The sequence below is a fragment of the Rhea pennata genome, chromosome Z (genome assembly GCF_028389875.1).
Source record: "Rhea pennata isolate bPtePen1 chromosome Z, bPtePen1.pri, whole genome shotgun sequence".
Classification (NCBI taxonomy): domain Eukaryota; kingdom Metazoa; phylum Chordata; class Aves; order Rheiformes; family Rheidae; genus Rhea; species Rhea pennata.
The window spans coordinates 71,956,908-71,971,564 of NC_084702.1; the positions used below are offsets into that span (position 1 = coordinate 71,956,908).

At 65.7% G+C, this 14,657-nt stretch overlaps 2 protein-coding genes across 2 annotated transcripts; one reads left to right on the top strand and one right to left on the bottom strand.

Annotated features, from left to right (window-relative positions):
* Nucleotides 1-1,661: 1,661 nt before the first annotated feature.
* On the bottom strand, nt 1,662-6,091 carry GALT (galactose-1-phosphate uridylyltransferase). The gene is made up of 11 exons (XM_062599350.1): nt 6,045-6,091; nt 5,581-5,750; nt 5,428-5,503; nt 5,282-5,330; nt 5,056-5,185; nt 4,796-4,852; nt 3,968-4,090; nt 3,640-3,772; nt 2,949-3,032; nt 2,282-2,436; nt 1,662-2,159 (listed from the first exon to the last, which is right to left on the bottom strand). Exons 1-11 carry the CDS (start codon nt 6,073-6,075, stop codon nt 2,094-2,096), a joined length of 1,074 nt encoding a protein of 357 aa, XP_062455334.1. The 5' UTR covers nt 6,076-6,091; the 3' UTR covers nt 1,662-2,093.
* Nucleotides 6,092-6,402: 311 nt separating this feature from the next.
* SIGMAR1 (sigma non-opioid intracellular receptor 1) lies at nt 6,403-8,946 on the top strand. Its single transcript, XM_062599351.1, has 4 exons — nt 6,403-6,556; nt 6,863-7,063; nt 8,150-8,242; nt 8,619-8,946. The coding sequence occupies exons 1-4, from the start codon at nt 6,403-6,405 to the stop codon at nt 8,843-8,845; spliced, it is 675 nt and encodes a 224-aa protein (XP_062455335.1). The 3' UTR covers nt 8,846-8,946.
* Nucleotides 8,947-14,657: the final 5,711 nt, after the last annotated feature.

Below are 14,657 nucleotides of genomic sequence, written 5' to 3' on the forward strand. Positions count from 1 at the left end.
GAGCTAACTATGCGTGCAGGAAGAGATGACTAGCTTCGTTACAACCGGTTCAGTGGTTAATTACCCCAATCTGGATTCACATATTTAAGCCAATTGGCTGCCGCTTTTCCAGGCCCTGGGGAAAGCCAGGCAGAGTTGAGGCTGGGTGGTGGCAAACGTGCGCGTGGAGGGATGGCGACTGCAAACAAGGTGGTGGCAGAGCCTGCCACAGCCCTTCAGTTTCCGGCGCTCAAACCCTGCCCCGGCACCAGTTGTCCCGGGAAGCAATACAGAAGTTTGCACAAGGCCTGGCTCTGGGCTGGGGTATCTCCCTTCCTCCTATCTCCATGCCCCGAGCTCGAGGGCCACCCCATGAGCTACACAGGTCCACGCGCTGCTGCCCACCACCACTGCACGCAACCACAGCTTCCCAGTGATGCCGGAAAAACACTTGGACTCCTGCAGGACACCTGCATCCGCCTGAGCCTGTGTGATGGGACTGGCTCTGGGATGGGGTGAGCACAAGCACAGGAGGAGGGGGCCCAGCACTCGCATCCAGCCTGGCTCCCAGGTCCCCCAGAGCCACCCGCTGTCCCGGTCCTTCTCCAACCCCAGTGATATGAGAGCAACGCATGGACCTGGGGAGGGAGCAACGACACTTGCCAGAAATTGTCATTTAGCAGGTAGCAAAATCAGTTCTGAGGAGAACATTTACCTCCTTGCAAGATATTTCTAGCCCCCAGGAGACCAATTACAGACTTTACAATAATACAGGCCTCATTAGGGATTTAAGAGAATGGATCTTTTAAAAAAAATGCATTAAGACACAACAGCAGATGGTGCTCAGCACCCAGCACCACAGGATGAGCATCCCCATCAGGGAACACCCCCAGGCTAGCTACCTCCAAATCCCCTGCACCTCTGCCCAGGACTGACCCCTGCAAGGCCCCGAGTTTTCCCCAGCCCCAGGGGCAAGGGGAAGGGGCTGCAAGGGGGGGGGGGGGGAAGCACTGACCACAGAGCTGTTTGCAGCATCCCTCCAGCCCAGCGGCCAGCCTGCTGCTCCCCCAACCCCACAGGGTGGGCACGGAGGGGCTGGCAGCACCATGTGCTGAGCTGCACCCACCCACATCCCTTTTGGCCTCAGCTCCAGCAAAAATCCAGCCCCTCACTGTATCCCATGGGGGCACACAGCCCCGTACTGCACCTCGGTACCTGCCGGCATGCAGTGGGCAAGAGGAGAGCCACGGCCAACCCGTAGCCTGGGGCAGAGAGGAGGAAGAGGAGCAGTCCCGTGGCTCAGCCCTGCCCTGGAGCAGGGGCTCTGCACACTCAGCCTCTGCCTGCAGCCAGAGAGCCATTGCCAGGAGTCTCCATGGAGCAAGTTTGCCAGACCTCAGCCCTCTCCTAGGAGGGCACAGGTAAATCTTGAGCAGCACAAACACCTGCCTGCTGTCAGCTCCTTCCTGAGCCTGCCACTCTCAGGGACAGGCTCACAGCTCCTCCCAGGGAGGAAGAGGAGGCAATGCACAGCCAGAAATGGTAGCAGGTGGCACAGGACTAGCCGGCACCTCCTCTGTAGTCCCCAATGTTATTCCCCCCACAGCAGTTACGGAAGAGACCCCTGCACATGCATGCACCCTCCCATCTGGTGCCAAGAGCCACCAGGCCACAGGCAGAAGTGCTTTGCTTATGGGTTTTATTGGACAGAGAGGCTGTGTCCCTCCACGGGGCAGGCAAACCCACCAGCATCATCCCAGCTTGACCAAAAAGAGGCTGGTTTGGAAGGAGGGCAAGCCTTTTAGCGCTGATAAGGGCACTCTGTGGAGGCAGGAAGACGCAACCTGGAATGAGGAAGGAGACAGTGGGAATGGTATCACCTGCACACGGATGCAGCAGGATTAGGGCCTAGGTTACCTGTACACCAGCAGGCACAACTGGCCCAAAACCCAAGCCCAGCTGTGACAGGGCTCAGGAGAAGGCACCTTGGCAAGGAAACGAGAGGGCTCACAAGTGACATGAGACAGGCCTCAGCCTAGCTCTCCCCCGCCACCCAGTGCCTCCTCTCCTTGGCCCCACCAAGCAAAGCCAAGGGCCAACTGCACTGCTCCCGGTCACGACGTCTCCTTGGGCCTCTGCTTGTAGTGCACCTCGGGGAGGTTCCTCAGGCGCTCAGCAGCCTGCAGGGTAGAGCATGAGGGTCAGAGAGGCAGACCCCAGGGACAGCTCCGGCGCAGGTCCCTGCGGCTCCTGGGAACGTTGTGCCCTTCCCACCCCCTCTGCCAGCCCTGCCCATGCTCACCTGCTCCGGTGTGAGGTCTCTCTGTGCCTGAGCGAGCATCTCGTAGCCGACCATGAACTTGCGGATGGTGGCGGAGCGGAGCAGGGGTGGGTAATAGTGGGCGTGCAGCTGCCAGTGCCCACAGTCCTCCTCCAGGTGAGGGCCCGTGGGGGCTCCTGCCAGGGGTGCAAGTGCTGCACATGAGACCAAGCCCTGCCAGGCTCTCTGCTCCACTGGGGAGGGGATAGGGACACAGAGGACATGGCACTCCAGCCCCATGCTGAAAACCCAAAGGGCACAAGCATCACAGCCTTCAGGGCACTGAGGGAAACAGTCAGGCGATGGGAGTACTCAACCCCTGTGCCCCATAACCCTGGTGCTCAGAGCCCCCCCCCAGGTGGGCAACGTGAGTAGGAGAACCTGAGGCAGGGTGGTCTGCACAGCCTCCCCACAGCTGTATCCCACTCCCACAGTACTCAGCCACCCCACTAACCATCACATCCTCTCCCCTCCCCATGCTGCAGAGGGAACCCATGAGTCCTGGCTTTCCACACCAGCTCCACATGCCTGAGCAAACCAAGCCTGGCCCAAGCAGTGGGTATGATCCCCCTGCCAGGAACAAACAGGCACCGCAGGGTGAACGAGATGGTTCGGGGGTCTATCCAGCTCCCCTAATCCAGCCACTCACCATGCCAGCCCATTGAGTAGGGGAAGGAGACTTCAAAGAGGTTGTCATATTTGATGAGAAGCCTCTGCATGATGGATGCCAGGCCTACAACAGAAGCGCTAGGGCAGTTGCACCTCGAGCTGGCCAGCCTGCCTCTTCTCACGGCCCAGGGGACAGACAGTGCACTGGACTGGGAGTATTTCATCCAGGGCACCCCTCCCTGGGCAGCACCACCATGGTGAGCTGTTATCTGAGCTCTCCAGGGACATCAGCATTGGCAGGAGAGACACACTGGCCACCTGCTCTCCTCCCCGCATATCCAGACACACAGCATCCGAGCGATGAGGCTGGAGAAGTGCCTGTTCCTGATCAGCCAGCATCGCAAGAGTATTAGGTGTCCCAAACTGGATCTTCATCACCCCAAAAAAAGGATCTTGGTCTCCCACCGGTACAGTCAAAAACCCGGACACCTGGGTTCCGACCCCACTTGCACCATGACAGGGAGGTTTAGCAGGGCTGGCTCACCTGCCAGCCCAGAGGATAACAAATGGGAATCCAACCCCTGCTCATCCCACACCCAGCCCTGCTCCCCACGGGGACGCAGGACCCTCCTGCACCAGCCAGGCTTCTGGGAAGAGCTTTCTAACAACAGAGGGGAGCACACACCACCCAGCTAGACTGAGCAAGAGTTACGGGGTGCAAGGTCACTCACTGTCCCTCTCGCCCTCGCTGAGGTCCTGCAGGCGGCAGACGTGACGGCGGGGCAGCAGCAGGGTCTGGAAAGGCCATGTGGCCCAGTAGGGCACCACGACCAGCCAGTCCGCATTCTCCACCACCAGCCGCTCCTGCAGGAAACACCACTTGATAGAGCCACGCACAGGTGCATCACCCCCACAGACCCCAGCCCTGGGCTCGTGTGCTTCCAGTTCCCACGGACCCCACTGTTGGGAGCTGGAAGAAATGGGAGCCTCATCCTGTCCCTTTCAGCACACATCCATGCTCCCAGCTTTCAAGAGAACGCACAAGAGGCTGATCCTCACCTTCCTGCAAGCCTCCTGCTCAGCGTACTCCAGCAGCATGGGCACGCCGTGCTGGCTCAGGTACTCCCGTTGGGTCCGCTCTTCTAGCTGGGCCTCATTCGGGAGGAAACTGCTGGCCCAAATCTGGGAGGATGGAAGCAGGGCATAAGGACACTTACCTGCCCTCATCTCCCACCTGTGATCTTGAGGTCTTGCCCACCTGCGCCCACCCTACAGAGCCTGCCCTATCTCCCAGCCTTCAGAGACCCCCAACCCATCTCCAGTTCAGGACCCCCTCTCTCTCCCACTGCTTGTAGGTAGGGTTGAGGGCACCATAAAACGTGCAGAGCGAAAAGCTTTCCTGGCCCTCCAGGGAGAGGCCACGAAGCAAAACGCACAGCCTGAAGCAGGGCTGGCAGCACTGGGATGAATGGAGAGCTCTACTCGCTGTCCCCTCTCACCCGCTCCAGGCCCATGTCACAGCCCTCTCACTAAAACCTGGTCGAGCTGGGGGGAGGGGGAGGATCTGGCCACGCTCCCCCCAGCAAGGGTCTCTGACACCCCCTGGTACCCGGGGATGCTGGAGCCCCGCTCCCCATTTGCGGGCCCATGCTGCCACCAGGCGGACAGCCAGACATGCGGCAGCCGCGAGGGACGGTCCCCAGGAGGAGAGGCGGCTGGCCGGCCAGGCACCGGGGAGGGGGTCCTCCCTGCAGGAAGGGCTGGGGCGGCTTCGGGCCCAGGCACTCAGTTCAGGGGAGGATTGGCGTGCACATCGTCCCCCCACCCACCCTGGGGTGGGGGACTCCCAGTCGAACCGGGTCGCCCGTGGGACGGCCGGGCCCTCACCTGGCAGTGGGGGTGAGGGTTGGAACAGCCCATCATGGCTCCCTTGTTCTCGAAGATCTGCGGAGCAAGAGGCGCAGGAGAGCGGGCCGGAGCACCCAGCCGGACACCCGGGTCGTCCCCCCACCCACCCCCGGCTTCGTGAAAGCGCAGGGGCTCAGCGCAGTGCCCGCCGGCTGCCTGGGCGCCCGCCCGCCCCCACGCCGAGCAGGGAGGGAGCCCGCACCAGGGCGGCGCCGCTGCCCGCCGCGGCGCGGACCCACCTGCACCCAGGGGTACGCGGCGCCCAGCTCCGCCGCGAGCTCGGCCCACTTGTCGACCACGGCCCGGATCTCGGCCAGAGACATGAGGGGCAGCGTCAGATCCGACCGGGGGTGGAAGCACATCACCTTGCTGCGGAGGAGGGAGACGCGCGGGGCTGGGGGGTCGCGGGGCGCCCGGGGCTCGGCCCCTCGAGCCGAGGCCTCGAGCGGCGCGGGCTGCGCTTACCACACTCCCCGGGCGGCCGCGGCGCGGAACAGCGGGTGGTCGCTGCCACCTGCGCGAGGACAGAGCAGGGGGTGGCCGAGCCGCCGGCACCCCCTCGCGCCCGGGGGGCGCCCCCGGGGGAGCCGCTCGCCCGCGCGAGGCCTCACCAGGCTCGGGGGCGTCCGGCTGGAGCGCGGGGAAGTCGTTGGGGAAGACGAAGGTGCTCTCGTACGGGGGGTTCACCTGCGCGGGGCGGGAGGCGGCGGTCGGGACGCGGGGGGCGACGCGGGCCGCCCCGCCGCCCGCCGCCCCGCGGGTACCTCGCCGCTGGCCCGCCGGGCGCCGGGGCACAGCGGGTTGCCGGGGTCCCAGCGGGGCACGTCCTCGGCCGGCGGCTTCTCCACCTGCCCCTGCCAGGGGCGCTGGACGCGGTGCGCCGACACCAGCACCCAGTCGGCCCGCAGCGGGTTGTAGCGAGCGTGCTGGTGCTCTGCGGGGGGACAGGGCCGCCGTGAAGGGCGCCGCCGCCACGCACCCTCCCCGCGCGGCCCGGCCCGGCCCGGCTCGGCCCGGGGGCGCCGCCAGCTCCCGCTCGCCCGGCGGCCAGCGCGAGGCAACCCCCGGTGCCGGGGGAGCTGGGGGGCTGGGGGGCTGCAGCCACCGCGGGGCGTCGCCCCCTCCGCCTCCCCGCCTCGCTCCACTCAGGGGGGGGGGGGGGGGGGGGGAAGGGCGGCGGCGGCGGCGGCGGCGCCCCCCGTAGGGTCCCGGCGCCCCCCGGCCCTACCGCTGGCCCGGAAGGGACCCGCCGCCTCCATAGCGCTGTTGCGGCCCCGCCCCGCCCCCGGAAGCCCCGCCCCCCTGGAGGCCCCGCCCCCGCGGCGGCGGTACCCGCCCCGGCCCCGCCCCACGCCCCACGCAGCAGCGGTGCCCGCCCCGCCCTCGGCCCCGCCCCCTCTCCGCCCCGGCGGCCCCGCCCCCATCTCGGCCCCGCCCCCTCTCCGCCCCGCCCCGCGCAGCGGCGGCCGCCGCGCGGTGCTGGCGCGGGCGCGGGCGCTGACGCCGGCGCGCGGCGCGCGGGCATGGCGTGGGCGCGGGCGCGGCGGGGGCGGGGCGGCGGGGCGGGGCGGCGGCGGGCGGGCGGCATGGGGGTGCCGGGGCCGGGGCCGCGGGCGCTGCGGGCCGGGCTGGCGCTGGGCGCCCTGGCGCTGCTGCTCCAGGGGCTGCGGGCCTGGCTCGCCGCCAAGCGCTACGAGTTCCAGGCGGCCGAGATCGCCCAGCTCGCCCGGCACCACGCGGGTAGGCGGCCGCGGGCCCGAGCGGGACCGGGAAACCGCGACGGGATCGAGGGGGGGCCGGGATCGAGGCGAGACTGGGACGGGGGGACCGGGGCCAGGACGGGTGGACCGGGACCGGGATCGAGGCGAGACTGGGACGGGGGGACCGGGACCGGGTCGAGGGGAGATTGGGATGGGGGGACCAGGATCGAGGGGGCGGGCCGCGAGGAGCGGGATGGGGCCGGGGCGGCGGGAGCACGCAGCCCCCCGGGGCTGAGCCCCGCGGCGGGCCGGGGCAGGGCGTCACGGCGACCCTCGGGCTCTGCAGGGCTGGACCACGAACTGGCGTTCTCCAAGATCATCGTGGAGCTGCGGAAGAAGCACCCGGGCCACATCCTGCCGGACGAGGACCTGCAGTGGGTGTTCGTGAACGCGGGCGGGTGGATGGGCTCCATGTGCCTCCTGCACGCCTCGCTCACCGAGTACGTGCTGCTCTTCGGCACCGCCGTCGACACCGGCGGCCACTCGGGTAAGCGGGCTCGGGCCCCACGGGGCAGCCTGGCGCGGCGGCGGTGCCCCACTGAGGACTTTTTGCCCCACGCCTGCAGGCAAACCCCCGCGAGACCCCGGCCCGTGCTGTCCCCCGTGCTCCTGGCCACGGCTCCGCCACCATAACTTGGCCCAAGAGTCCTGCCCCCCCCCCCCCAGGACCGCTCAGCTTCATTTGCACAGGGCCCCCGTTAGCGGCGTCGCCGTGGCTGCGTCGAGAGATGGTCAGCGCCGACCCTCGGGGGCGCTGGGCGCGTTGCACCGAAGGAGCCCCTGCGCTGGCGTGGCACGGAGCAGCCCCCCGCAGGGACGGGCGGCGGAGCGCCAGGTCCTTGCCGGACAGAGTCCATGCGCGCTGAGACTTGGAGCCTTCAGTCGGTCTCGGCCACTGCCGGCGTCTCAGCCCCGTTCGCGGGAAACGGGCAGTAGGACAAGGCAAGGTAGCCGGCGACTCGGTGGTGGCACGTGGGCACCGTTCGTCCCGGGTGTCCTGGCAGGTTCTGCTTGCAGCCAGCCCTCGCTGGGCAGAGCCTCAACAGGAGCCTTTCTAAATAAGGTGCTGTTTGTAAATAAGCGCTGGAGCCTTTCCCCAAGCCCAGCGTGCCGGGGCTCGGGCACCCCTGCGCCGCGGGCAGCTGTGGGGAGCAGCCCCTGCAGCAGCCCCGCTTGCACCGCGCGATGCCATCCTGCAGCTGCTGCCTCAGCAGCGGCCGAGCCAGGTCCCGCTTCGTGGCGTTCCGGGCAGCCAGGACTCTGCAGGTCCAGCTGGCAGGCGGAGGCGGGCATCGCATCTCCCCCTGCTTTGTGAGGGAGCCAATGCCAAAACGGGCTGGAAACGAAGGGTCATATAGATCCTGAGCAACTCAGGCTGTCGGGACGTGGCTTGGGTACCAGTCCTGGTCCACACTCTTCAGTGCTTGCCCAGGATGCACTGAGGCCATAGGGCTGGTGTGCTTCCCCACCGGAGGGCTGCTTCTTGGCTCTGATCTCAGCCACCAAGTCATCTCCATACCCTCAGGGCCTTGGCCAGGCACACGCTGAGTTGATGCTGTCTGTCCTCTCTCAGGTCGGTACTGGGCTGACATCTCTGACACCGTCATCTCGGGGACCTTCCGGCAGTGGAAAGAGGGAACCACCAAAAGTGAGATCTACTATCCAGGTGAGCACAGGAGCGGCAGTGCCCTGCGGGCGCCTGCGCAGCTGTACCCACATCGTTGGGACATGGCTGCTCTGCGGCCTGATCCTGCGCTGTGGTACAGAGCCTCCTCCTTCCAGCTGGCTGAAGCCAATAGCTCAGGATGAGGTGCTTCATAACCCCTGAGCACATCCCAGTATCTTAGTGGGTGCCAGTAACAGAGAAGTGGCCAGTTACCCCAATGAGCAAGGCTGGAGAGGCCTTAGAGGCCTGCCCAGCATGAGGCATCTAGGTTGGGGTGCTCAGCCCAGCAGTTTTGAGGCCTGCACTTCCCCTCTTTGGGCACAATCCAGAAGCACCACCCTCTGCTGGGAGCAACCCCACGCCTGTGTGTTGGCAGGGGACACCATCGTGCACCAGGCGGGAGAGGCCACGTCCGTGCAGTGGAGTGCGGGCACCTGGATGGTGGAGTACGGCCGGGGCTTCATCCCCTCCACGCTCGCCTTTGCCCTGGCTGACACCCTCTTCAGCACTCAGGACTTCGTCACTCTCTTTTACACCCTACGAGTCTACGCCAAGGGCCTGCTCTTGGAAGCCAATGCCTTCTTTAGCACCATGGCTTGCTGAGCCTGGCTCGCCACGGTGCTCTGCAACGCAGAGCTGGCTCCTTTTCTTCCAGTCTTCCTCCCTCCTCCCCTGCCTCCCTGGGACCAGGCTCTAGCAGAGACTGCAGATCCACTGCGCCTCTTCCCTCTCTCTCTGTCCTTCTCCATGTGCCAGCTCAGCTGCGCACTGAGCCCATCTTGCACCCTGTGCCAATGGGTGCCAGGACAGATGGACCGTGGCAGAGTCACAGCAATGCAGATCACGAGTTCTCGTTCCTCCTTGCCTGTCCCCTTTTAGTGCAGAGCCTTATCGTGCTTTTCCATCCTCTGGAGACAGCTGCCTTGCACTTGAGTGGCCTTGCAAGCTATAAAGACCCCTGCGTGCTCTCGGAGGAGCTGGGGCTGGCTGTCCCCAGCTCCACAAAATTTCTGCAGCTCCCAAGACGTAAGGAGGACAGTGCTGGTGTAAGCCAGGCTGCAGCATCCTCTCAGGGCAGGGAGCATGGGGAAAGCCATCCAGAGACACATCTCTGTGGGCAGCGCCCAATGTGAAGGGATGCTGTGAGGTTCCCCTTCTGCTTCCTGGGCTGGCTTGCTGCCCCAGGCTGCGGTCAGCGCAGAGAGCAACGTATCCAGCTGGCAGCTCTTCCTGGTGGCTCGGATCCCAGCTGATGTGTTTTGGCAGCACACAGTGTCCCCCTGGCACAGACCAGAGGCCACTCTGTGCTGGGACCCCCAGGCAGTCAGGGGATGCCTGGCCTTTATGCTGGAGGTCTGTCCCAGTTCAGGTACCTGCTCCCAGTGTGCAAGTTGCCCTGGGAGGCAGAGGCTGGAAAAGGGTCCTTTTTCCCGTGGTTCTCCCTCATCCATTCCCCTAAATGGGGAGCGCCACCATCTGTCGCCTTAACCGAGAGCCCATTCTGCGGTGGCCTCCAGGCTATGCACATATATAGTGTCTGTGGGTGCTGGGGAGCAGCAGCCAGTGAGTGCTGTGGGCACCCAGACCCCAATATTAGCTCAGGACAGGATCTCACCCCTCTGAACGCTTCCCCTGGCTAAGATACCGTGACCCCCAAGTCCCCAAGTCTCCCATCCCTGCAGCCTCCATCTCTAGCTGATGGGTTGAAGGAGGCGCTGGCTGGAGGCCTGCCGGTGGGGAACAGCAGTCCTGCTCTCTGCAGGAGCAGAGAGCCTGGATCAGCTCCCTGCTTGGCCCATGCAGCCCACGAACAGCCCCACAGAGCACCAGTGTCCCGGCCATGGAGGGACCTGGCATGAAGGGCGCAAGCAGGCCAGGCGACCAGGAATGCCAGGTGTCCCTCAGCTGCACCCCAGCTCTGGTTGCCACTAGGCTGTTTGCAGGGGCTGATCCCTTCTCCAGCCCTGTGGTCTCTCCGTAGTGGCTGTCACGGCAGGTTTTTCACCGAAACGCAGGAAGAGGAGCTGAGCCCCCTGTGAGAGCCGCTCTGAACGTCCCCTCCGGCTGGAGGAGCCTGGCCTTGCTCCGCGCTGGCCACGCTCCCTGGGCCAAACTGGGGGGTACAGACACCCCACTTGCAATCCCCGTGCCTGACCCACGCAGGGTGCCACGTCCCAGGCTCGCTGCTTGGTGGAGGGCTTTAACCTCAGGCGTGGTTTCAAAACTAATGTGTCCCCCCTGGCCACCAGGCCTGCAGCATGTCCCTCCTCCTGCTCCTCAGACTGTCCTCGTCGTGCCAACCAGCAGCCCCACACATGGGCTACTTCTGAACTTGCCACTCAAAAAAAAGATGTCAGTAATAAACATGCTCATCCGACCAGTTTGGGTTCTTGAGAGTCTCTGGAGCGTGCTGGGCCCTCTGCAATGCGGGAATGGCGTTAGATCCTCTGTCCAGATGCTCCTGGCTCAGCATTAGAGCAAAGGGTGCCCTTGGTGGCTGGGAAGGGCTCTGTGTCCCCCCACCAGCCCTGCCAGGTGCCAGGCTGAGCCCCTACAGCAGGTCTTGCCCTGGGCCGGAGGATCCAGGGAGCTGGGTGCTGGGCAGGATCGGGTCCGTCTCTGCTCCCACAAGCTGGCAGGAGATGGTGCTATTACTCCTCTTTCCACGTTGCTCGGGACTGAAAGCCTTAGCTAGCCGTCAGGGCTGCTGCGTTTCCACTGAGGACCCAGGAGTCCGGGAAGCTCCTTCCTTCAGGGGACAGCGCCCATGGCAAAGTGGCCGGTGCCAGCTCGCAGCATAGATGTGCCTGGTTGGGGGGACGGTTTTGGGCCTCCCGCTGGCGTGAATCCCTGGGCAGCGCTCTGGCTGCATTTGTGACGGGCCAGGTGTAGATCCTGAGCACCTTGCCATGTGACAAGGCCTTCTGGGCAAAGCGCGCTGGAAAACTTGAGGGGCTCCACGAGGGTGAGTTCAGAAGCACGCGGTGCTTCCCAGGGCCGGCCACTGTGGCACGTATCCAAACCGAACCCTTAGGAAGGGGCGGACTCGAGGGGGGAACGGACCCAAATGGTGGAGCACCCAGGCAGTGGCGTGGGGCTGCCTGCGAGGGCCGCTGCAGAGCTGTGCGCACCCATGGGAGAAGGGCACGGGCGGTGAGCGCCGGGCGGGCGCGCAGGGTGCCCGTGCTCGGCCCCGCGGGCTTCGCGGGAAGCCTGTCGAGGAATATGAGTAATCCTGTGTCGGCCTGCGCAGGAAGGCGCTAACTCAGCAGCTCGTATCAATACCGCTCCACTTACAGCGAAGGCCACGTAATGAAAATCCGATGGGCACGGTGGTGGGAGTAAATAAGTATGCCATTAAAATGAGAAAATCAAAGCGCTGGACAGGTCCTTTCTCTTGCCCATTGATTTCTTTTATTACGGAAATATTGCTGCTAAATAACATTAGTGTGAACAATCTCAGCAGTGTTTTCCATAGCGGCCGTGTCGATAACCCCCGTGCGGGCGGGGGGATCCCAGCGCCCGGCTGGGCTAAGGGCTGCTCCGGGGCCGCCTTTCCCGCCGTCCCCGTGCTCCCGGAGCGGCGGCTGCCACGTGCGCCCGGGCAGCCTGCGGTGCCTCTCGAGCTAGCGCTGCCACGGTGGAGCTGGGCTGGGTGCAGGGCATCCCCCCCCCCCATCCCGGCCCCGTGTTGGGCAGGACGGGTGGCTGTCCGCTCCCGCAGCTCCAGGCGTGCGAGGGTCCCCCAAAGCAGCCCTTCCCTTTGGGCATTTGCAGCCTGCTACAGAGCAGCTAAATATCCCCGGCCACCAGAGGATGAGGGATCGGTCCTGGATGCAGCACGTCCTGCAGGTCCGTGCCCACCTGTAGGCTCTGACCCTTCCTCCCCACTCCTCCTCCCGACCTGTCCATGTCCGTATTTGTGCTGGACTGAGGCTTGATTCAGGCTGGGAAACTGAGGCACGAGGCGGGAGAAAGCTCACCACAGCCACCAGGGCCGAGGCTCGCAGTCAGGGTGCCCCTTCCCCCTCCAAAGAGGCAGTGGGAGGCCAGATCCAGTGCCTGGGGGGGGGGTTACAGCCCCCTTATGCAGGCAGCTCTCCCCATCCCGTGGGCCACTCACACCCCGCTCACTGCTTGGGCAAGGTCCCTTCACCCCTGCGTGTCTCTGCCGCCCCAGCCAGCAGGGCTGAGCCCATAGCAAGCCCCCCACCCCAGATCCCCAAATCCGCTGCTGGATGGGTGTCCCCGGAGCTGCTGGTGCTGCTCCTGCGGTGCTGAGCACGGCCCTGCTGCCCTGCGCCACCGCGGCTCCGGCAGGCCTTCTCCTCGCTGCAGAGCTCCCCCCAGCTCCTTGGGCATCAGAGCAGGGACCATCCGGTTGTCCAGGCGCAGGCACCCAGCACCCTCTGAGATGCCAATGGGGACGTCCCTCCAGGCTCAGGTGCCTGGAGGCAAGGTGAGGCTCCCTGCACACCAGACCCCCTCGGATCAAGGGCTCCAACTCCGACGCCTCGCCGGAGCACTGCTCGGCTCCCCTCCCAAACTGCCCATGAGCTGCAGGATCCCGGAGCCCTCTCCAGGGCCATCGCGGGGCTGAGCGCACGTCGCTGCCCACCGAGCACCTTCCCCCCGCGGCTCGCTCTATCTCGCTGTCCTTGCGCGTGCAGCGGGTATTGATCAGCCCTCTGGATCTATCTCCCGATTCCTCCTGCAGTATCCCTCTGGTTAGAGTATCTCTCCATCTGCTCCGCTGTCTGCCGGGCCCGTCTATACCTACAGTATCTGTCTGCTGCTGCCTCCGCCGCAGCCGTCGATACCTGTTCGTCTGGGGGAAGCTCTTTCTCTCCGGCCGGGAGCGTCACCAGAGCCCTGCGGTGCAAAGAGGCTGCTGAGCAGCCAGGTGGCGGGGACACGGTCCTCCTCGGTGCCCTGAGCACCAGCACACTTCAGGACACGTGTGCCGAGCCCCAGAGCTGCTGCTGCTGCTGCTGCTGCTGCTGCTGCTGCTGCTGCCACCATGGTGGAGGTTTAAAGGGGGAACCAAGCTGTGCTGGCGAAACCAGCCGGCAGCACCCCGAGCGGGGGGAGCTCCCCAGACGCCCGGCTTCCCGCCAAGCAGCCCCCTCTCCACCACGGTGCCCGGTGCAGAGCGCGTCACGGCCTGCACAGAGGGTGCCAGCACCCTCGGGCCACAGCACGCCGCCTCTGGGAGGGGAGGCTGGAGGACCTGGGCAACCAGACCCCGGGGGCAGCTGGTCCGGTGGGTTCCCTGACGTGGGGCTGAGCCGTAGGATCCTTGGGACAATGCAGCAGGACCGGCAGCAGCTGGGGGGGGGGGGGGGGGGAAACTGAGGCACAGGGAAGCAGCTGGGCTCAGCCTGCGCCAAGCCTGTTGCCTGGGCTCAGGGCAGCCTGGGCAGAAGGAAACAGCCCGGAGCCCTTCGCTTTGGCAGCCTGGGAGCACCCGGGAGCCCTCACCCCAGCGCTGGAGCTAGGGATCTGGAGATCCCTAGCCGTGCCGCAGTGGGAGCAGACGGACCAGGGCGCGCTCTGCCTGCCCAGACCCAAAATGGGATGGCCGACAGCTGCTTTATCTCCTGTGCAAAGATAAACAGCGCCTGGGGGCCCTGCCGGCTCCGGCTCCGGAGCCGCCCTGCTCTCCCAGCGGTTAGGGACGAGCCGGGGCCAGGGTGGGGGCGTCTTGGAGAAGAGCCTGCCGAGGAGCCGGGCTGCCCCCAGGTATGCGGCGCAGGCCGCGGAAAGGACAACAGGCAGTTTCCCCACGGAGCCCAGAAGCAGCCGCTTTTCCCCGCCAAGGGCCTCGGAGAAGCGGGCAGACGCCGAGAGCCGGCGTGCCGCATCCGGGAGCGAACCGGCTCCCCTGCGCAGCAGCCGCAGACGCTCCCAGCAAAACGCTCTGCGGACCACACAGGGTGAGACGGGGGGAAAGCCGCCCCCTCCCGCAGCCCGGCGTTGAGGATGCTGCTCAGAGCCGAGGGATGCCTGCAACCCGGGCAAACCGTCCGGCCGCCCCAGGCTGAAGGAGCCCGAAGAAGAGCAGGCGGCTCCTTCCTCTCCTGCCGGCGCCGCCCCCGGAGAGGAGAGGGGAGAGGAGGGAGAAGGCGCCTTGTCCCCTTGGCCGCAGAGGGGGAGCCCGGGGATATTGCGGGGATGCTCCTGGCAGGCGGAAGCCCTGCGTTTGCCGTGGGATCTAGCCTGCGTGGGGCAGCAAGGTACCAGGGTGGTGCAGGTGGCGGTGAGGCCAGGGTGCTGGGTGCTCGCCCCAGCTTGCAGCTTTGCCCCATAGACCCATCTGTTGGGGCAAGTCCCACCCGGTGCCTCAGTTTACCCCACTATGTGCAGGGACGTGGGGCAAGCCAGCGGTGCTGAGCCCCACGCACATGTGTGTGTG